At 37.9% G+C, this 23934-nt stretch overlaps 1 protein-coding gene across 2 annotated transcripts in view; it reads right to left on the bottom strand.

The window, feature by feature from the left end:
- The window catches only part of kiaa1549la (KIAA1549-like a), a 90911-nt gene that overhangs the window by 7413 nt on the left and 59564 nt on the right, over positions 1 to 23934 (bottom strand). For both annotated transcript variants that reach the window (XM_032586315.1, XM_032586316.1), the window contains 8 exons: positions 21211 to 21404; positions 14547 to 14692; positions 10133 to 10257; positions 9164 to 9384; positions 7583 to 7715; positions 3948 to 4189; positions 3518 to 3683; positions 2481 to 2578 (listed from right to left, as the gene is read on the bottom strand). In XM_032586315.1, coding sequence (XP_032442206.1) covers positions 2481 to 2578; positions 3518 to 3683; positions 3948 to 4189; positions 7583 to 7715; positions 9164 to 9384; positions 10133 to 10257; positions 14547 to 14692; positions 21211 to 21404 — 1325 coding nt within the window. The remainder of the gene's footprint in view (positions 1 to 2480; positions 2579 to 3517; positions 3684 to 3947; positions 4190 to 7582; positions 7716 to 9163; positions 9385 to 10132; positions 10258 to 14546; positions 14693 to 21210; positions 21405 to 23934) is intronic.

The following is a 23934-nucleotide window of genomic DNA, read 5'->3' as shown; positions in this document are numbered from 1 at the left end:
GTAGTAAGTTGTAAATTATTTCCCATTAATTATGGTTTTGATCAACTGGTTGACTCTCATTAAATTGACTTTATGGTCTTTGATCAAACCAGAAGTAGGCTGAAAAAATATCAAGGAAAATAAAATTACACAAAAAAATTAAAGTTGGAGGTTGTTTGTGTTTCATTGCTTAGTCATATTCTTAATTTCCTTTGGAGTACAAGTATTGCTTTTTATGCCAAATAAGATGTAAATGCAAGCCAGTTAAATTCTCTCAGTTCTTTAGTGAACATAGATTTATAAGATGCAGTTTCACATAAACTCTATGCTGTTTTTGAAAATAATTACAACAAATAACTTGAGCATGGAAGTTGGGGTTGAAGTTGAACCAGAGCAGTAAAAGTGGGTCTAGGTTTTATGTTTAATCTGTGCTGACAGTTCAGTTGTCAGCTCACAGGGTGCAGCAGGCAGGGAAGGTAGCTGATCCTCCTGAGTCATGAGAGACAAAAGCAACAGAAATGTTATCTGACATCCAGTGAGAGCACTTTGAACAGTGCACACTGAAGGCAGATAAACCTGTAATTATGTGAAATTAAACATAAACAGTGACAAGGAACGCCCTGAATAAAGTTGAACAACTGAATGATAAGAAATAAAACAATATTTCAGTTTAGGAGTCAGTGATGTCCTTCCACTTGTTACCCATTTTATACCTAAGCATTGCCGCTTTGCCAACTCATCTCTATTTCTCACCATGTACTTAACCATTGCGTATTATTCTATTTTTCTTGACAGTTGATTATTTTGATAAATTACAACAAAAAAAAAATCATATGCATGCTCAATCTTATTTATAATTGAGTTTAATTATATATCACTCAGTCTGTAATTGTGGCCCAGATTCCCATTAAATACACTTGACTGCTCAGATTATAACCCCAGATGAATCAAACTAACTACGCACAACCTCCTGCTGTGAGATACTATTTTTTTTTTGTGACATAGCCCTTTTTTTCTGCAGCAAACTGAGAGTGCATTATAGAAAATACCTGTAAATCACTGGTTGTCACAAACCACTTCTCCATTGTCAAGTCTCATGGTAACTGCCTGGTTTGGTTCTAGCCAAGTCTGGTGCATCTACTGCAGTTGTTTTTCTGGTAATCACTGTTATGCAATTAATGGTATTCTGTATTGATAAACAGATGGGCAGCTTACATTATCTTTAGTTAATTCACAATATTAAAATAAAAGGAATCCAAAGATCTAAGCTTACATCCATACATAATATACAAACTTTTCATTTATTACAAAAAAAAAGAGAAAATAAAGCATCCAGTCTTCTTAAACAACATCTTAAACAACCACCAGAAACAACTTAAGTATCATGAGACATTTGTTATGAGTCATGGTGCAAAAAAAGGTGAATAATCATCTAAATATTTAACCGCGTTGAGATATTTTGATATTTGTTTTACCTGGCATGTGAAACAATTTTTGAAACACCGTTGTTTCAAAAATCTTCACTATCGATCCTGAACTTTGCACCTGCTCTGTGTGCAGAGCACGGTTGCTGCTGTCAGTGAGATATTATAAATCATCCAGCACATCACAGCACCGTGGCCTGCACTGTAGAAACACTCTGGATGTTGAAGCATTGTGCAGGACCAGGGGACGGATGAGGGCACCGACAGATTTCAGAGCCATAATGCACAGAGCACATTAATGCTGCACGGTGCATACTAAAAAGGAATTAACATGCTGCTCTCCTCCTCCCACAGCGGCACAGAGGAGCTGAAGTCTGCAGAGTGGAGTGATTAACCACCAACACCTGCATTTAAATAAAAATTTTTAAAAAAAACAACTGCTTGGATTTCAGCACAAAATACAAAACCGCTCTTATTTCCCACGTCAGCAATACAAATCTTAAGAACTCAATTTTGGGCTTAAAATAATGATCTCATGTTTGTCTCCCTGTCGCTGCTCACAGCTGGGGCTTTGTGCTCTCTGCAGTGCTTTCTATACATAGCCCACTAGATGGCGATCATGTTACTTCTTGGGAACATGAACATCGGAGCAGTCAATCACTTTCTGCAGTGCTCAAGTGCCCAACAACACAGAGCACACAGCAACAGCATTGAGATGAAGAGCATGCTCAGTTCACGTGATGCAGACCAACATATGGGCCTGACAGAGGGACGTTAGCGTGCAGAGTCACTTTAAATGATGCAGATTAAGATTCTTTTCATCCTCGTGTGTTCTCTCCAGTCACTTTAAATCTTTTTGACTCATTTTGAGACGCAAACCTTCTGTTTAATTTGAGAACCTTTAATTGTTATGTGGGAGGATTTCCTGTAAGCTAAAGTTCCAAATGTCTCAACAATGTAAAATTGTTATAAACAATGTCTTTCAGTGAGAGGACAGAGTGTTTTCTTCCTATTTGTCCTGAAGTCGATGCCACATAAGGGGACATATTTTTCTGTATTTGCGTTAGTGTGTTTTACCATCGTATTGAGGTTCCAGGTGGCGGTCCCGGTCTGGAGGGGATTAGAGGCGGAGGAGAACCGATGCCCATATCGGGAAGCTGAGTGAACCGGAAACCCTGCAATAAGAGAGTCAATACACAACAAAGAAAATAAAACACAACTTAGAACCAAAAGTAAGTAACAGGTTTATTCATTTGAGTTGCAAATAGTGGTTTAATTATTGGAACCAGCTCAAGTTTTTATTCCCATTAACTATTAAAGCTCCTCCCTTTAGCTGCTGTGATGATGTCAAAAACTACCCATCCAAAAACATTTGGTGTAAATAATTAAGATCTGTCATACATTTTCTATAATTTAGTCTTTTTAACAAATAAAGAAAATAGGCAAAGTGACAAGACTTCCTTCATCAGTATGATGAACATTGAAGCATTCCTGTTGCTTCACACTGCTGGTCAGGTGGTTGAAAAAGAAAACTTGACCTGTCTCTGCTGCTGTGTTCATTGATATTCATGATGCTGTTTGTTGCACACAGGCAAAATTAATTTATAATGTCAAGTCATTCAAGCGAGCTTTACCACCACAATTATTAAAGCAAAAATAAATAATACATTAAAACATGAGCTAAAAATGTAATTGGATTGCAAAAAATTCAATAGCGACATTAAGTCAGGAGGCCTATAAAGGCAAATGGCTGCTCTGGGTTTTATTTATGGGAATCTGAGTGAAGGGGTCAGAGTACAGATCGCATGCCATACTTCTCAGACATTTATTTGTAAAAGTTGTTAAAACCTTTAATCATTTTCATTTCACTATGCAATTATGAACTGCTTGTGTTGCTCTATATAATGACATTCCCAAAAAATATGCAAGTTTGCTGCTGTAACTTAATACAATGTGGAAAGGTTAAAGTGGCAATAATACTTTTGTTTAAATTGAATTTATACAGCGACTAACTGAATACAGTTTTTCTTTCCCACAGTACATTAAAAAGTGGTTTAAAATAAGCTCAACATCCAGCATTATTTTATGGCTGCAACTTTTAATTTAGCGCTTACTGGTTTAGGCAGGCTACATTGATGCACGTCCTCGTAACCTGCGCTTCTCTGCCTGCTTCCACAGGGGTGGTTCATAGTCCCCGGAGCGCTGGTCACACCATCACTGTAGTGGCTGCTGTGGGAGGGGTTGTAGACACTGTGGGCATGATGGTGGTGATGGCGGTGGCTGAAATTCGGAGAAAAATGGTGTCAAAAATGGAAAAGAGATATGGTTTCACACTTCTGTCTCTCGCCAGTATGCTCGGGAAAACTGAGCAAACATGTTCAGGCTTTAAATGTATTCCAGTTTTCGAGAAACAGCTTGAGAGTGGGATGTTTGCTCTTCAAAAGTTCAAACTGTGCACCAGGGGACCTCTCGCTTCTCTACACAATACTGTGATTGATGCAGATGTTCTGGCAGATAAAGCATCAGTGAGAAAAATAAAATTACTTCGTTGGAGGGGAGGGAGGGTCATGATCCGGAGGCGCCAGGCTGAAAGCGTTGCCAAGCAACATGTGCATCTGCGTGCGGACCTCGTCAATGGACGGCTGTGAGCTGAGTGTGGAGGAGTCGGATCCGCGGTGAGCTTTCACCCCCAAACTGCTGTTTCCGGTTCCAGTGGATCCTCCTCCGTAACCCAGAGAGTTCATCAGACGGTCCATGTTCGTCTCCTCAAACGGTTCTGGTTCCCCCTGGCAACGCAGAAAGCCCACTCAGAAAACAGACTGGGAGTGCAATCATTATCTTTCCGATTGTTAATTTTAACAACATTGACAGCAAAGACCCAAGCTTGTACCCATCGTTACTTTTTCAGCTGCGTTTCACCATGGATTTCTTTCTCATCTCACAAAAAACGGAGTAGGAAGGAAGAACTTTACAAAAATGATTCAAGACCACAAAAAGCAGAAATGTGCAAATATGGCTTTCCTGACCAATACTAATTTCTGATTTTTCCTTCAAGTCTGACCTATTAATTGTAATTATGACTCATTAAATTTTATTTTAAATATCCAAGGAGAAAAATTTGCCCTAAATTAAGAAAATGAAAATTATTTTTGATTTCAACTAAGTGAAAGTGGATTCTTGTTAAATAGAAGGTATAAAAGCAAAGATCAGAACACCCATGCCTACTGTAAATCCAGTCTTTGTCAAAAATAGCTTTTGAAATCATTTTCAAACTATCTTAAATTGGATAGCAACTTGAAACAAGTCCAGTTGCTGCATTGCAACAAGAATCTCCTGGGTTCAAATCTTGGCCAAAGAATCTTTTGCCATATCTCTTAATTGTGTTTTTGAATGACTGATGTGTCTGGTCATTTGTCTTGTGTGTCTCCGTGTTGCCCTGTGACAGACTGACTGCCTATGAAGGGAGTAAATTGCTCTAATTCACATGTGTCAAACTCAAGGCCCGCGGGCCACATGTGGCCCGCTACGTCATTTTATGTGGCCCTCTCCCCCCACCACCGTTTTACAGCCCTATTGATTGACTTAAAATAGGTTTTGAGCACGAATTGACTACAAACTACATCTCCCATAATGCCTTCCGATTCTTACCAGCCAACATTACGGCTTCTCGCCACTAGAGTGCAGCAGAGTCACCTCAAGCTGATTATTAATTTTCCCAGTGAATAAAACTGAAACATCGACAAGCTAACAAGCGAAGCTCCGTGATGTTTCAATCGAGGACTTTTACCGTCTCCTGCCCCCTGATTTGATGCCACAGCTTCGACTCCATGCAGCTCGTGTTTTGTCCATGTTTGGAAGCACCTATCTGTGCGAACAGATGTTTTCAATAATGACTTTAAACAAGACCAAGACCAGATCGCGCATTACTGACGAAAACCTACACGCCGTTTTGCGGATCGCCACAGAATAGAACTAAAACCAGACATCGACGAACTGACCAGGGGAAAACGGTGCCAGACATCCGGCCAGAAAACATTGGTAAGCACAAACAAACTACATTTAAATAGAATGAATGTAAAACCAAAACTCAGTATACTGGAATATGCATATAGTTTATTGATTTTGCTTGTGTTTTGTGTTTATTTACAGAACACAACACAATGAGGATGTGTGTGAATTGGTGACAGGGTGAAGAGGATCAGCTTTGTGTTCAAGGACAGGCAACGTCACCTCATTGTTTTGTTCTTATGTGAAATACATGTTCGTTGCGTAATAAATAACGAAAACGTTTTGTGAATGAAGTTGAGAGTTAATATCAAAACTTGTTTTTATTCTTTGTCTGCTTATCTTTAAAGCAGACAAAGAATAATTTTCCCAGCGAATAAAACTGAAACATCAACAAGCTAAAGAGCAAAGTTTAGCTGAGCAGATTAAAAATACCGAGCATATTTTAATCTGCTCAGTTTTAAAATATTGTAATTTTTAAACTGAGCAGTAATTTTACATCCATGCAAACTCAAATGTAATATTTAAAACTTGAATACATAAAATCAGTTATTTAACAATATGAGGTGTTGTTTAATTTATTTTTAACATTGTATTTTCATACATTTATGCTAGGGTTGCCCAAGTCTAGTTTTCCAGACCTATCACTCTGCAACTTTAGATGCGTTCCTTCTCTAACACACCTGGATCATTGACTCATTCATATGCCTCTACAGAACTGAGTTGCTGCTAATGAGGGAAGTCAACTTTTTGTTTTAGCAGGGATGCATCTAAAAGTTGCAGTCTGGAGGACTGCACTTGGGCATTCCTGATTTATACCGTCAATGTGGCCCATTGAGGGTGGCCAATATGCTGAAGTGGCCCTTGGTGAAATTGAGTTTGACACCCCTGCTCTAATTGAAAGCTGGAGACGGACACCAACGCTCCCTTGACCTTGCAAAGATAAGCAGGGGTAGACGGAGTATGAATGGGAGGATGAGTGTTGCTCATGACAACAACTGTGCAACTTGAAAGCAAATATGAGAAAGTACCCAGTTAAGAGTACTTCAACTCTAAGCTGTGTACAGACTGCACACACTTTTCTCCTTGTTCCGCTTCAAACCGCCCGGTACAGGGGTATTAAACGCTATCAAGCCTCCTATCTGAATCCATGAACAGTGCATGTGTCATTACAGTGCATCATAGTCACAGCAGAAGGATATTTCACTCATCTCTCATTCTTTTTTACTTTTCAACTTTTGCCCTAATAAAACAAAGAAGTTACTCCATCTGTTCTTTTTTAAATCACTTCCTTTTTTTCATTTTCATGTCTTTATCTCTGTTTTATAAAGTTCATGGGAGGGTAATTTTATTAATCCTCTTGGCCTGAGCAGAGAGGAAAAGGAAAGGAAAGAAGGGATGGGAAGGATTAAAGTTATAAATACTCAGGGGAGATTATTTTAATAGATTGACAAAGTGGCAGTGATTCACTTTGCCACAGCGATCAGTTGACTGACTGAGTCAGAGGACCTGAGCTGCTCGCTGCAGCTTCAGAGAGAATCTGATTTTAAAGCTTAGTGTGATCTTGCTGCAGCTAAGTTTCAACTACAGGAAATCTTTCAGCCAGAGGTCCTGCTTGAAACACCCCGTGCAATAAATATATGTAAGAGGATTTTTTTTTCTGACCTTTTTAGTAATCTAAAATATTTGTTTGTTTTTAACAGCTGAATTGTTCTTTTTCCAGTTGGAATGGTCATTCAGCAACTCATTTCAATGGCTTCAAAAACGAGAACAGGCAGAGTAACTTTAAAACTCTTTTAACAATGTATATGGGGTGAAAATCATATAAATAACACAAATACAGTATATATATTTATATATATATATATGTTTGGTTTAACATCCCTTAGCAATTTGTATACCTGAAGGTCAATACACATTAGTGGCATATAACCTGTGTAAATAAATAAGACTAAATTGTTCTCTATTAACCCACAATTGTGGCATTTTGTGGGCAGCCAGTGCTTTTAGGTAAAGTGACCAGAGATCTTTTACAAAACTGTTTCACTTTGCATAAAACCGGAGTTGATGTCCAGTAGTTATACTGTCTCTGAACATTTCAGAAAGATGCATTCAATCTGTGTTAAAGGTGTCAAAGGACTGATTCAGAGGATGGATCTGATCTAGATACGTACGTCGTAGCCGTTATTTCGGATCCCCCTCCTGGATCGCTCCCTCAGCACCAGCAGGTCCATCTCTGTCTCCACTGGGCTGGGGCTGCTCAGAGACTGACGGCTCCAGTAGGTGGGCTCTCGTGGGTGGGAGTACCTGTTAACCAGATGTTGTCAGATATAACTCAGGGTTTTTTGTTTGTTTCTTTTATTTTTCACTTGCTTTTTTGTATTTAACTCAACCGATCATGTTTTCTAATCTATCAAACTTCTTAAAGCTGGTGTGTTTGTTTGTAAATTATAACATTTTCTAAATAAAAGTATGTCTTTTTTCCAGATGAGGTTTAAAATCTTTTGTGGCTGTGAGTTAGACTATTAAATTCTTCAATTACAGATTTCTATTTGGAAAGTTTAACTCTTTTAGCAGTAAGTTGTTGCTGCTAAAATGTAATTTAAAATCAGTGCGTTCATGTGTGGGAAAAAATTTATATTTTTTACTGTCCACTAAAACTAACTTTTCAGTCTTTAAAGAAAATAAAAAATTTAATAGGTACAAAAACTTAGAGCTTGAGCCTTCAGCTCTTATTGCAAACTGGAAAATAACTTAAAATGAATTGCTGAGGTTGAGATCATCTCTATATATAAATTGAGAATACTAATGTGTGTTTATTGTATACAACACTTTGCAGATATATATTTGAATATATACATACAGTATATGCATTTTCATGATTTGTCATGATCTGAAGATTTGAATTAAGATGTCTGCATTAAAACAGATTCTGACTAAAGTGTCACACTTTTCCTGAAGACAGGTTTAAATCCTGTCGTACTTTCTTGTGTTTAATCAAAATCTTCTCACTGTCCACTAGGTTTTAAAAAACATTTTACTCCTAATCTTAAAGACACATTTATACATCCAGCGTCTCCAGTCCAATAAGTTGCATTTCATACAGTAATAAAATTTCCATGCTTTGATTAAGGAGCGTAGATGATGGTGAGCTGAAGTAAAACTGGCTTTTAGATGTGAACTTCTACATGTTACTAAGCAACAGTCACAAATCTACAGTGAGCTTTTTATTGTATTTGCTGTGAATTTTCAGTGAAATCCACAAAGTATTAATAATGTTATGCACGAATGTGTATTAATTACCACCAGTTTCACACAAGCAAGACCTACTGAGGATAACAATGTTGAGCCTTTACTTTAATACTTCAGTGCATCTGTGATGAAACTAAGAGAAATGCAGGACAAATTATTTTTATGAATCTATAAAGAACCCTGAACCTAACAGACAGACCTAGTAAGGAGATCTTAAAATAATAAAAAAAAGGAGATGTTGAATGATAACCGCAAGACCTGAAAAGACCTGAAAAGGTACTGATGGACAAAAACTAACTGCCTACTTTTCCAGTTTTTTTAGCGATGCAGAACCCTGTTGATTAACCCATTATAGTGAAACTAACAGAGAAACTAGTCAGAAACAAGTGGGAAAAGATGCAATTAAAGTTAAATTGAGATAAAACTTTCTCAGAATTTTAGAGTCAGGCATTTGTACCTGTTTTTTCTGGTTATTTCTTTGCTATATAAGGTCAACTCCTCACCTCTTATGACATCCTGCAAAAGAGGCCCTTTTCTCCTCAGCGGTCATGGGCGGTTTGATGCCGCCATCATGTCGGTTGTGCCTGCTGTCACGGTGACTGTAACCATGGTTGAGACTCTCAGAGAGCGAGAACTCTCCGTATCCCTTCCTTCGAGCCTTTTGACGCAGTTTGTTTCTGTAGTGCTCGATGTCCGACTTCTGCTTCAGCCCAACGTGGTTTGCCTGCAAATAAACAAAAATTTGAGTACTGGCGTCAGTTCATCATGTTAAAAAGAAACCCCAAATATCTGACTGACAAATTTAAATGTTTTTTTTGTTTGTTTTTACACATTACAGATAGTCAAGGAACCTTTCACACCTTAAACATATTTTTTCTTCAAAGGACACCTATAAATTAGGAAGGCACAGAATCCCCTGAGGTTGGTCCTGGTATTGTGTTATGTTGGCTAAGGAATAATTTTTGTCAGTCTCAGCTTGAGAAGTGCATAGACACAGAGGCAGAACAAGAGTGAGACGTGACAAACAGGGTGAGAGATTAGATGAGGGAGGCTGTTTGCCCCAACAACAGCTAAATTCAGTAACAGCACAATGTGTCCCAGAGGGGATGGGATGTTATACAAGGTGGGAGGACGGGATAATAAATGACTAAAGTGAGAAATTGACAGATTAGACACAGTTGTCGTTAAAAATTTGAATGAATTTTATGTTGGGCTTGATGTGGCTTCATTACGCAAAAACTGACATAGCAAATATAATATCTAAAAAAAACATAAAAAAATCCAATAGTGTCCTTAATCCTTAAGTGTCCTGTTTGTGTCAAAGCCTGAAGGTGATGAGCGTCAGCTTCCAGACAATGAAGTTTACAATATCTACCACAAATCTAATCAACCAAATGTGGTTCAGTTACTAATTGTACTGTCAACACTAACACTATGAGACAGACCCCCATGTGTGTGTTTTGCAGACTCACCTCCCCGTTGACGACCACGGAGTCCTGGCTGTGTAAGGAGGAGGAGGGATAGGAGTAGGTGGGTTGGGCCGTCATGGGTTTAATGGTGATGAGACGCAGAGAGCCTGAATGGTCCTCATATGGTTCTGGGAAGAAGACATGTTAAACAATTATAATAAAATATAATGGGTGGTATAGGAATTATATTAAAATGTCTCTAGTAGGGGAGAAGAATATTGAACAATACAGTTTTTATTTCTTGCGATACTTTTATTATCATTAAACATCAAAAATTAATCAAAAATATTTTGAGAAAAGCAGAAAAACACTACATTTTAACAACAAAGAATTGCAAAGTCATTTTTTGCAAAACTTTAATAGAACCACATGTTTTTTAGAGCAATGTCCATCGAATAGCTGGTATCAAAGTTCAGATGCCTGGCCGTAATGCACAGTGTCTTGTTTCACAAACAGATCCTTGCAACTATCAATAATGGTGGTAGAGGGATGATGATTTGGACCCTTTGGGAATCTGAGTCACTGAGTCAATCATGATCTTCCCTTTTAGTCAAATATGATGCCATCTGATCAACAGCTGAAGCTAGGACCAAACTGGGCTATCAACAGAGCTGCAACAAGATGGCTAAACAAAGAAATTAAGGTTTTGTATTTGCCTATAAAAGCGACAACTCAAACTGTGGTGGGAACTTATCAAAAAAGTGGGAACACGACGGCCTCTAAATGTCAATGAACTGATGCAACGTTGCAAAGAAGAGTGGACTAAACTTCTTCTATACTGTAAGAGACTAATAAAATCTTACAGAAGCGATTACTGTGAGGTATTGCTGCTGCAGGCTCTTTTAAAAGCCAGCTGATTTTTCTGAACAGCTTTGTCTCTATGTTTTCATGCTCACTTTGGCCTGGGTGAACTGTCTAATGTTGCAAAGGGGGAAAAAAGGCATTGTATCACTAATCTCTTATTTAGATCCACTTGTTGCCATGGAAACTACAGTTAGATGAGGAAATACAGAACAAACTGAGTTTTAATAGTAATGCTGGGAGAAAAACAACAAACAACCTCATGTTTATCTTGACGAAACAACATTACCGCACTGTGGTAGCTTCAGACATATGAAACTCGTATTTAAGGCTATGCAGTGTGTTATTGAAGAAGGGAGCAGATGGGCAGTGTTGTGTTGCTCTGAGTCCACTCTGACTCACTCCCAGACTGACATCATGATAACTCAGCTCGAAAACTAACAGTGTCAACCGGCCTTCATCTTGGCAGCAGCTCAGCTTGCATTATTTGTTACTGAAGCTGTGCTGCATGTCAAGCATGACAGTCAAGGTCGGGTATCAGGTGGGCGTCACAAACAGCAGACACCATAGACCAGATTGGACATTTTAACAAAGCATAAAGATAATACAAACACTTGACATCAACATCTGCCGTGACAATAGTTTTACTACTGTCACGGCAGATGTTAAGCACAATATTTATATTCAAAAAATTTTTTTGAATGCTGATTGCTGTGTGTTTGGTGTTGATTTGAATTTGTGAAGGAGTTTAAACAAGGATATAAATATTGTCAATAAAGTAGCAGCTTAGTGGAGGGAAAACAGGCACATTAAAAAGCAAGCACACACTTTTAGTGTATAAATGATTTGGTTCTTGACTAGTTTCTCACATGTACAAAACTATCCACAATGGATTCTACCTTTTCATCTATGTTCTTTTGTCATCATTAGTGTTGCAGCCTAAGTGTATTCAGGCTGCAATTCAGTAGATAAGATGGCAGAGGATAGTGAGGGGAGTTAAAGGGTCTTTGAAAAGGGTCTACATCCTCTGCTAAGAATCTATTTCAGAGATGCTGAAGGAACAGCACTCTGAACATTGTCAGAGACTCTTTATGTCCGTTCAATGAACTGATATATATCCATCCATTTTCTTACACCCTTGTCCCTTAGAGAGGTCGGGAGGTGCTGGTGCCTAAAATCTGAAAGTCCCCAATCAGGTTGTAAAAGTAAAGTAGTGTTAGTAATAAACTTTATTCAGAAAGGGAGAATGTTCAGCTTAAACATAAATGCCATCATTTGATGGAGCTTACCAGATTATAGCATAAACACATTTGCATCTGCAGTCCCCTAAAGCTTTCAGCAAAAGTTTCTTTTTTCACCCTGCTCATTCATTCTAATAAAAAACCTAGTCTTGTCCATTTTGTGGGCCCTGCAAACACCAGCAAAAGGCTGAAACAAACAAACAGATTCTTGCTGAGATATTCATTAATTAAGCTAAACTGAATGACAAATTACACAATTTACTGTGAAACTGTGTATGAGTGTGCAAAAGAGATTGAAAGTCAGTGTGTTATGAGAAAGCTGAGGAAAAGTTATGCAACCAATCTTGAGTATGCAGCAATACAAAACGATCTGTCACCTCTGATCACAGGTGCTCCTAGTACAATCTAGACACAATAAAATATTTATCACCAAAATGAAGTCTGACTTGTGAAGCACTATATAATTGCTGTGTAAGCATGTCTTTGTCAAGTGAAGGGGTCTTCAACTGCAGTCCTCCAGCTCTACCTGAATCAAATTAAAAGGCTCTGCAGAACTCGATGGCATGCTGAAGGGGTAATTTAACCAGCTTATTTAGATAGTTTAGGGCCAAGGACACATCTGAATTGTCTTGCAGGACAATGACTCTCGAGGACTAGAGTTGGAGACCAGTGGTCTGGCTAAAGAAGAAACCCTGGTGGTTTATGTTTGATGCTCTCATTCCGATAACATGTTCTTTAATTGTTTTCACTCCTGTCCTGTTGTAACCTCCACAATGCTGTGGAGAGACAGCATACATTACAATACCAGAAATTGCAGTGCAGGAGGTAAGCCGTCAGTAATTCTATTATTTGCACCATTTCTTTGCTGTCGTCACTCATCAAACTGCCTGGCAGACATGCTATTGTTTTCACAACCCACAGATGTTACGGTCAATGAATACAACACCTAGTTGAACATGTGTCACCAGCGAAAGCTGAGGAGAAAAAAAAATTTGATTTGCTTTTCACCTGTAGCCTTCTGTTGCCAGTTGCCAATAGTGTTGAGGTTCAGTGGATTTTGTATTTTATGAAAAGGTGCTGTATTTAGTCTGATTATCCAATTAGCGTATTGAAATACGTGCCCACATACATACACACTATGAGCTGTGAAATCACAGAGGAAACAGAGGGACATCCTAGTGAAGTTGATACATCTGCAGGTACATACAACTGGAAAGAGCTGACCAAAGTAACCCAAAAAAACCCCAAAAAGTAGCTTCCATGTTATCATGTTGTTGTTTTTTTTCTTTGTAATTTGGTATTAGTTTCAGTCCAACACCTCCAACATTTCTAGAGGAGTTTCAGGTCACTCAGATTAATTTATATAAATCAGAACAACACTTTTACATGTATGAGTATGGTCATTTCATAGTCTATCTACAAATTGAAGACCTACACCATTCTCATAGAAGACTTGAGCAACGGTGCAATGCACCTCATAGCTGGGCTCTTAAAAGACTAGGTTATTTTTAAGATTGCAGAGGCTTCTTTCTGAAAAGGGGACACATTTATGATGGAAAACCACAACCTTTTGACGGTAATTCCATCAGATTCTGGTATTTAAGCTTCTGTGTCAGATCTTCTCTATTTCTGTTAATGTTTAATGAGATCAGGAAGGCATGTATGGTTCCCCAAGCACAGACCGGAGAGATTTAATTGCATAACAGCAACAGTCAGAAAGTAAATAAAATTCCTGCAGTTCTAATTTATTTTTCATGGTCTCTTTAGCAGTTCTTCAGTATGTGTTTCACCTCAGGATAAGAATCCCTCAGGTTTAACTATGACTCACACAAAACCATAAAGGTCTGATAATTGTGAATAAGTTTTGAAGTGACAGCATGCCATCACATATTTTCCCCACCCACCTTCCTGACTTTTCTCATGTGGCCTAATTGAAAAAGAACCTGAAATTATATATTCAGCTGGTAACTATGTTTGTCTCTGTACAGGAACGAGGTGAAGCAAAGTAAAAGAAAAAGCACCAGAAATACTGAAATCGGAACTTGCTCTTGCAGAATAAACCAACATAAGTAATGCAGGATGTGACAGGATGAGTATTTAGGCTTAAGCCAACATGACGGCCTGTGAGTTGTCAGTGACTTTATGAAGCAGCGGGCTAAGTAACTTGACTCATGAGATTTCATTTTCATTTCATCACAATTATTGTGAATTTCGCAATTCACAATAATTATCCTTTAGGTTAAATAATCATTGAATAAAAACGCACTGGGTGATTTTTGTGCCAATCTAAACCTCCAAACTTTCATTACTGGATGGATTGAAATTAAACTTATAGGTATCCATCCCTCTTTCCTTTGCTACTGTTTCCTTCTCACCAGTGTTGCTCCTCTTGTGCAGCTCCTCCTTGCCGTTCTTGATGCTGCTGCCTGTTGCGGTTCTCCGGGCAGAGGAGCTTTTGCTGGTGTTCAGCTTCCCTGAGCTGTTACTCGACACTGAACCATCCTCCTCACTTGGCAACCGTCTGTAGTGGCCATGGCAACAGAGAGACAAGGGAGAGATGGTAGAAGAGGGGGGGGTAGGGAGTGAGGATTGTGAGTGTGTACACAAAATGGGCATCATTTCACAGTTATTACTGGCAGCAGACTATCAACTTTAATTACAAGTGAGAAAACAATGTTAGTGGGTAATTAGTAACAAGAATAATTTAAAAGGGTTTTAGAAAGAAACATGTTCAAAAAGTCTACAAAGCAACTCTGAGGACGCAAGAGAAAAAGAGACCAAACTTAATTTCTGGTTAATTATTTAGATCTGCAAACATTCAGAAAAATTGAACCAGTGTATTCTTTTGAAGAAGAATTTGAAATTTTGTAAAAAATAGATGGAGAGAGGGATGACCTTATTTAAACCTGGGGAACATTTTGAATCACTAAAACATGCAGGTTTTTGGTGTTTTATTTGATTTTTCTTACAAACAAAAGGAATTGTTGAATACTGTACGGGTGAAACAGTAATGGATTTGAAAGACTTTTACAAATACAATTCTTAATAGTATGGTGTGCATTTGCATTTAGTCTCCTTTAACCTCTAAATAAAGTCAATTAATTTCTTAACACAACACATAGTTGACTGAATAAACTGAGTCTACCTGTGTCTTACTAAATTATAAATGTTCTTTGAAGGCCTAAAGAGTTTGATACAGAATATTTGAGAGCATTATTATGACCAGTGTAATACAGCAGACGGGTCAGGGATAAAGTTTAAGTATTTGTTAGGTCAGAAAAATAATAACCCAACATTATCTATCTAAAACCTTTTAGCTTTTTTCAGAGAACAATCTAATATATAACAATCTAATATATACATTTTGGACAATGTGTCCAAAATGAGCTGTCAGTTGTTTGTTCCACAAATCTGGACTTTATAAAGGAGTGAAAAGAAATCAATAATTGACAAAAAGCAATATGAATGCCCTTGTAAAATTTACCACATGCTATGTAGGTTCAGAGTAAAATTGGTTTAAATTACGTATAACATGGAGAAATCTGTATGGTGGAAAAGTAACACTGTACACAACATCCCCATGGAGAAACATGCTGATGGCAGAATCATACTATGGAGATTTTTATGTGTGTGTATGTTTTTATTAGGGGTAGGGAAGTTGGTCTGACTTGATAGGAAAAATGGATTGAGCCAATTACAGGCTAATCTTGGAGTAAAACATGTTAAAGGCTGACAAAAATGAGTCCAGGGCAAAACCTTTTATCTGGAGAGGAACCTTTAGCATATACACCCAGGGCTATGAAGGCTTGTTTATGTGTGACTGTGGCCCAGTAAAATGCAGACCTAAATCTTTCATTGTAACATTACAAAATGTAGAAAAATTTGAGGGGTATAAATACTTTTGTGAGGTCTTGTACTTTCAAAGTACTCAAATCAGGACGTTGTGATGATTAACACAACGTTAATATCTCAATTTCAGCAGATATTCAGATGGTACGGGCAAAAAATACATGTAAATACATGTGAATAGGGTTCACAACAAATTTTCATCATAGACGTAGAGCTTGCTGAATCGAAGCCATAAATAATTAAAGCGGCTCTTAAAGCAAAAGGAGGTACAGACAAGTACTAGGTGAGGCTAAAAAAGTAACCAGTAAACATAAAGATTTGCTTTCACATTTTTTTTCTGATCGCTTCAAACGCACAGACAAACCCATATACACTGTGGACACACACATGCATACCCAGGGTTATGTAAGCTACAGGAACCTCACTACATGACAGGCTTGTCTACAGGTGGTGTGAGACCCACAGATCAGCGAGACCAAAAGTGGCAGAACCACAGGCGAGGCAAACGTGCAGTTACATGAATACAAGTTCACACACCTATCACGCACGCCCACCCCCGCACACACACATACACACACCCCCGCGCACCCCTGCGCACCCCCACCGTGCAGCCATAGCAGTAGCCAGTGATTGGCTGCTCTACAATAAAAGTCATGTGGTATCCAGAAAAGAGCCGGAGGGATGGAAGCCAACATACAACGTGAGAACCATGTAAATATGTTTGTGAAGGCCAAAGAGGGGAGCAGAGGAATCGGTAATCACACTGCTGGAAAGTGATGTTCATCCCAATATCTGTCTTCTGTCTTTCCTGTGTGCCTCACACATTGATGCTCCCTGGAGGACGAACTGAGCAGAATAAATGCACTCCTATTGAACCTGTCCTTTGCTGCACTGTGCTTAACATTCAGTCTGTGCCTGTTTCTCTCCTCCAACAATCAGCAGGTAAAACTACAGCTGCTGTTGATTTAAGTTCAAAACAAGAAGCATTCTTCAGATGATTAGCCATTCATTTCTGTCAATACAATAGAATTTACTGCATTGGCGACAGCTACTTTAATCCACTTGTCTGAATAAATCTTTTTTATATATACGTAAGCTAGTACTAAATACTAAAAGTATGTTTGAAATATTTTCTGAGTTTATTTTGCTTTACATATATTCTCTGCATTTCCGATCAGCTAGGGATTAAATAGTATATTTTCTTAGCCACTTCAAAATTGGAAAGATGCAAAAACAGCATTTAATTAAAGAAGATGTGTGTCCATCTTCATTTATGGGGAAATGACTAATCAGAGTGATAACTAATTCCTAAACCACTAACACTGTGGTAAACAGGGCTGGCTGAGGACTAGACATTACCTTAACACTACACCCAGTGAGGATAAAGGTTAAAGGGATAAAACATCTTCAAAGCTCACCCCCTATTTACACTGCTTGCATCTCATTCCGCATATATAATGCAGGTGTTATAGTAAATGAGAGCGTTTACACTGCATCAGCAGGACATCACACCTCTGCATTAAAATTTGAACCAATCCTGTTTGCCACATACTGGAGCAACAGGAATATGAATGAGCACAACTGTACTTAAAAAAAGACTTACCAAGACAAGCTATATTTTTTGAAATCCTAACAATATTAATGAAAATATGGATGTATTCATGTATATATGCTGTAAACATATATAATTTGTGGCTATGGATACACACAAAATGTGGATTTTATTTTGAATCAAGTCATTTCCTCTCACTCACTCTGTACTAAAGATAACGTTCATGCCCCTGATTTATGAATAGAATAGAATTCAACTTTATTGTCATTGCACTGTCACAAGTACAAGCAACGAGATGTAGTTTGCATCTATCCAGAAGTGCTCTACGAGATATAAATATTTATTTACAGGTGTACAAGACTATGTATGTATGGACTATAAGGGGTTATAGCAAGAGATATAGATATTGTGTATAAATATAAATATAAATATGGGAGCTATATGCACAGATTATACAGATTATACAAGAATGTTAGGGAATGGATTATAGATAAATGATGGCAGATAAAATTTACAGGTTGTGCATGGAGACTTCAGAGTAGCACATGTTCTTACAACAAAGACACTTATTTCGATGTGCATCCTACACTTCCAATGACTTTACTATTAAATGAGTAAGTATGTAGAGGGTTAAGTGTGTTTTATATGTTATCAAGTTAGATATCCTTAGCAACATGGGTGATTCTCGCTGTCCTCTTTTTTTCTTTCCATCAAACACACCATTACCTTCAGCCTGAGGAAATAGTCAAATCTAACCATAAATGCATCTTTTGATGTTTCAGTTGTTCTCATTCTACACCATTACAACAGTGTGTATGTGATGAATGTTTAGTCTGGTAGTGAAACAACAATTTTACCTTTTTTAAACCCCAGTTCCTCATAAGGCATGCGCTACCGGTCGGTAAAGCTGATTATCACACTTCGCCGGCGCCTGTGGCACTGTTGCATTTCATCATTGTTATACAGGAAGGTTCCCTATGGCTCGAATACAGCTGGGGTTATAAATATACATATATTTATTATCCTTGAGAAGCAAAGCACAACTAATCCCACCCCTATTCATTTTGGTTGAGCAGTGAGTAAATGAGGTTGTGTCTTCACTCTATTTTAATTTATGCTATATTATGTGAGCTGAGACTTGATGCATCTCATTTATGAGGGAAATATGTCATCACTAATGTGGGTGTAGCATGTGCTAGTTTACAACAAACTGCTTACCACTGTGCTCAGATGGATTTGGTGTTCATGCTGAGAACACAAAGAGGACGCAGAACAAGAGTAGCCTATTTTTGTTGGGGTTTATTTTCCACCTAGATGAAGTGAAAAGCCTAGGATGTTGCTGTGCAGGTTAATAATTCAGATGTTTTACAAGCCACATTGAATATTTAAATGATTTCATGAGAGGCTGTAGTACAAAAAACATTAAATAAATAAAACTTAAATCATTATGTTTTTTTTAAATGCCACTAATTACATTTCCACTTAAACACATCAAATTTGTGTACTCAATAAAATACCAACACATCTAAATTGGTACAGATATATAATTCTTGCAATTTTGATGCTTCATATGATTCAATATAACTGTGAATGAAAAGAAATCTATTTCTTAGAAACTACTAGCAAAAGATTATTGAGTTAAATAGGTGATATTTGGTTCCATTTGTTATTTTGAAATAGAAATGATGAAAACAAATGAGAAAATTTTATGTTTTAAAGTTAAACTGGTGAAGACTGACAAAAATGTGTATAAACCCCACAGCTGTGGGAGCATTAAAAAACATAATTCCTGTGTCTCCCTACGGACATCTCCCTGAGTTAATCATTACATTCTGAGGGAGCTGATTTGAGACAAAGACCTGTTTCTGTTGCAAAGCTCATGTGTGACTGTGTCTCATTGTTTTTCAATGGACTCTCTCATGGGATGTCATTTGGGTTTAATTGGCTTAATTGTCCACACCTTTGAATAAAAAGCATACCCAGAGAGGATTGCAGTTTTATCTCCCTAGCGTAACTGCAGTTCGTCATGCTTGTGCATAGCTTCACCCAAATGAATATATTTATTTTCATAAGTTTTCTGTTGCAGGATATATTTTAAGAATATCAAATAGTGTCTTTAGTTTCTATCACTGTCAAGTATAGAACCTTTGTGTTGATTGCAGAGTTCTCCACGAAGAAGTAAAGGTGAGAAAAGCAGCTGACGGGTATCGTTGACCCGTAGGTTGTTTCTAATGCATCCGAGCTTTTATGGGTTCAAATCTTTTCGACACTGACCTCTGGAGTCACACTGTTGTAACTCAAGTGATTGAATCTATATACAAGAACAGATGACAGCCCTACTGTGTGATAATGATAGCCATTTATTTGCATCTAAAGCTGGTAATTGAGATGGACAGATTTTAATCCCAGGTATAAATTGAATCAGCAAGTTAGATAGCAGTTCCAGCATGCCAGTCTAACATTTTGTTACCAACTTCTGTGTGTAAGCAGAAATATCTTCTCTCTTTCTTTCCATCAACAAACAGTCCCTCATTAACACGGGAGTTATCTTTACATCCCATCAGTCTGTCAGAGTCTGAAGTGCTTACTCCTGGCTTTTCTCTAGCTTAACACTGTGATACTCAAACAAACCCTGATGTCTGGACTTCAGTGATGTAAAGCTCAGACATCTGCTCCAGCAATGAGAAGTTCCCTTTTCTCCTGGCTTCTGGCATGAGACGGTCTCTCTGATTACCTCATTATCTCAGCAATGCAACTGAGTTCAAACACAGGATTTCGCAAAGGTGAGAATTATGAATGTGATTATCAACGAGAAGCGTCTGCATTGTTGTGACTGAGGAGTAATTAAGTCAGAAGTGTGATGTGGAAAATATCTGCCTTGCTCTGTCACCGACACTGCCGTCGTGTCAAATGTGGTTTGTTTCATCAAGCAGCAAATGTGACAAACTCTATGATTTTTTTTAAATCATTCAAATAAGACATGACTATCTCTTTCTAATTTATTTCTCATTTTAATAAATAACTACGCCATTGCTAGAGAAGCAAACTGTTTCTACAGAGTAAGAGACAAATTTATTGTCTATAATGTAAAATCAACTTTTATGAGATTTATCAGATTTATGTTTTTGATGTTATTCCCTCATCAAAAACATACCTGGAGTGTTGCTTTTATTCTATCATGCATTTTTGAGAAATCATTGAATCTTCCATGGCAACCATTCGGGTCCTCGCTCATACAAAGTGCTGCTTATATACCCTTTACAGAAAGGTATATAAGTTTCCAAGCGAGTTTCCGCCCCACAGAGCACACCTTACCACGCCCTTCTCCAACTTAGCTCCACCAGACTAGCGGCAGCAGCAATTAGCAAACACCTGGTGGAAATGCTCATCTGGTGAGCTCATCATAGGAACTACTTCTCAGTACAACGCTCCTAACAACAATTGTAATCAGGACAGTGAATGGACAATGTTGTGCTGATGTGTCTGAAAAAGCAGGAGCTTCTTAAAGAGAAGGAGGCCAGTTTCAAGGCATCAAATTACAAAAATGTAAACATATTTTTTTTGTCTTATCTATATATTTTAACAAACAAAGAGGGACAAAGCAACATTTTGAGTAAGCATGTAAGTCAATATCTTACCCTCCTTTGTGTACATCAGCTGATGGAGGTCTTTTATTTGCAGTCCCATCCTGATGAACCTTCTTATCCAGAGACATTGATAGCGGAGCATCTCGAACAGCAAGGCCCAACACCAACGTCTCTTTGGTAACAGAGACAGCCTCATCACCAGTTCGACCCAGGTGCTTCTTGGCGTAGTCAAAGCCCTGTACAGGCTAGCAAAAAAGAAAACAGCACAGAGGGGGTCACAGATCCACTTTCACTCAGAATTGTTATGTATTACATAAGCTCAATGGGTCAAAAGCAACAGCAGACATTGAAACCACCAGCTACAAAACAGAAAGGTACATGCAAAAACTACATCAAATCCAACAGTCAGTCTTGATAGCACATAGGTGTATCATACTTACCAAATGGCAAAACAAATTACACCAAGTCAATGTAATTATCGAGCTAAACATAAAGGTTCAACAAATGATAACCGAATCTGCACACATTCCACCATGACACATTGTTGACACAACAGAAAAGCAAATTGAAGCCGACACTGGTTCAAACAAAACAGCAATCTGCTGCCGGCTCAAATTACTCAGTAAACAAGCTAAACTCAAACACAATACCTCCAAAACTGCTATTTAAAGCTTAAAACATCTAGATGACAAAAATCACAAACTGTTAAGATTGCCAGTTCAGTTAAAGACATGAATTAGAAGACAACTAATACTGTCTACTAAATGGAAGAAAAATTAATGTTCTGCTCACAATTCAAATGAAAGTAATTTTACGGGCATTCCTCCTTAAGCTATTTTTTATCAGTCTCCAAACAGCAGAGTTTGCATAACCAAAATTTAATAAATAAATAATTTGGCAAAGCTGCACCTTTGAAGTCAAGGGTTTGTTAGGAGGAGATAGAACATTAAAGAGACAGCAGAATATGTTTGTAACAACTATCCATAGTCAGAATACATTATTTTTTGGATAAATGGCTTTCGTTTTCAGGAACACAGGAAATAGAAAAAGTGAAAGAATGATTTTGGGTTTGGCAGCAACAAAGATAAAACCCAATTTGTTTTTGGGGTTTGTTTGTCTTTTGCTCCTCTTCTATTTTGAGCAGCTCCAACAAGAGGATGCTTAATGCATTTGATGATGCATGCTAAATTCTGAGAGCATGTAAGGTTAGGAAGCATGGGCGTCTGGATGAGGGCGCTGCTAATAATTCATTGGTCACACACCCCTACACGCCCACGCCTACACACACACACCGCTATGCCTTCAGCTTGCTTCAAACACAACGTTGCAGTTGTGGATAGGACTCATCCATTTAGGTTCATAAAAATGAAACAACTTCCAGACAGACCAGTCTGCCCGCTGTCATTAATTTGTCTATAGCTCCATGGTGTTCATCAGTTTATGAATAGATGGACTTACCTAACTATGTATGGAGATAGGCAGATACCACTATTCGGTTACAAGATTAACTTTAATATCTTGTTAGTTTACATGACTTTAAATGGGCTAAAATCAGTTTGTTGAAACAAATATTATATTTCTATGCTCAGAGCATAGAATCAGGAAGCGACTAGTTGATGTTGAAAAACTTAATAGGTCTTAAGAAATGGTCAGATGGTGGATAGTTTCATAAACACCATCAACAATCCAATTCATTGAGATTCAATTCAGTGTTTGTGTTTCGAATTAAATATGTATATTATCATTTTCAGTTGAAATTAAATGTTTGTCTGTATCAGATTTCATAGATTTTGTTTTGCTTAATTAATGCCGGGCAACTTGTTTTGCTTTTTATGTATTTAAAAAAATGTTCTTAAAAAGCAAGAAGAGAGCAGCAGCCCGTGAAACAATATCAAAGTTCAACATTAACAGAAAAATAAGAGCATTAATAAAAAGCCCGGTGAGAATGTAAGTGATAACTCTGAAGGCCAATAGAAAGCCAACTCAATAATATGCAGATGTACTAAGGGACGCCAGATGGACATTTGGTAGATGTAAAGCTCAGACCAGAGACAGGAAAGGGAAAGTAGCTGACGTGTCACCAAGCCAATTCTTCCTCCTCACAGATTGGTCAGGAATGGTTAATGACCAGGTCTTTGCAGAACTTGTTGACAAGCCAAGTAGGTAAATCAACTTTTTGACTTTTGCAGGTGTGTTGGAACAGAGAGGCATCCCAAAGTTGCAGGACAGTGGCACTCAAGGACTGCACTTACAAAGCCCCTACTAGACGATCGAGAAACTGTAAAGATACTAATGACAGCAACAGCGGCACTTAACCCCAAAATATCAGAGGCAAGGGTTTGCCATGTCAAAAGGACCCACAATGCATGTCTTGCAATGATGTCTTTGAAACGTATAATACTTTTTTTTTTTTGAAGAACTGGATTTATTTCGTATGCATGTCACAAGTGACGCGGGGGGAAGGCTTAGGCTGCAGACTGTGGACATGGTAAAAGAGGGTAGAGTGAGATGCTGAAGGAGCTTCTCCCTCAGGGGAAGAAAGGATTAAAGATTTGTGATTCAGTCAGTCACTGACTAGTAATAGCAGCTGTCCATGGAGACTGTAAAGGTTCTCAGAAATGACAGGATCAAAGGATGTAACCTTGAAAAGTGTAGCTGACATTTCAGGAATGGTATTTTACCTTTATAGCTCACAATTTATCATCATCTCCAAGGTCTTTTTGAACAGTCATATCATTCTATCCTAATTATCTATTCTTCTTTTGCTTTAATTTT

The sequence above is a fragment of the Xiphophorus hellerii genome, chromosome 2 (assembly GCF_003331165.1).
Source record: "Xiphophorus hellerii strain 12219 chromosome 2, Xiphophorus_hellerii-4.1, whole genome shotgun sequence".
NCBI lineage: Eukaryota > Metazoa > Chordata > Actinopteri > Cyprinodontiformes > Poeciliidae > Xiphophorus > Xiphophorus hellerii.
Note: the sequence above shows the minus strand (reverse complement) of the source record. Positions and strands in the feature narration are given on the sequence as shown.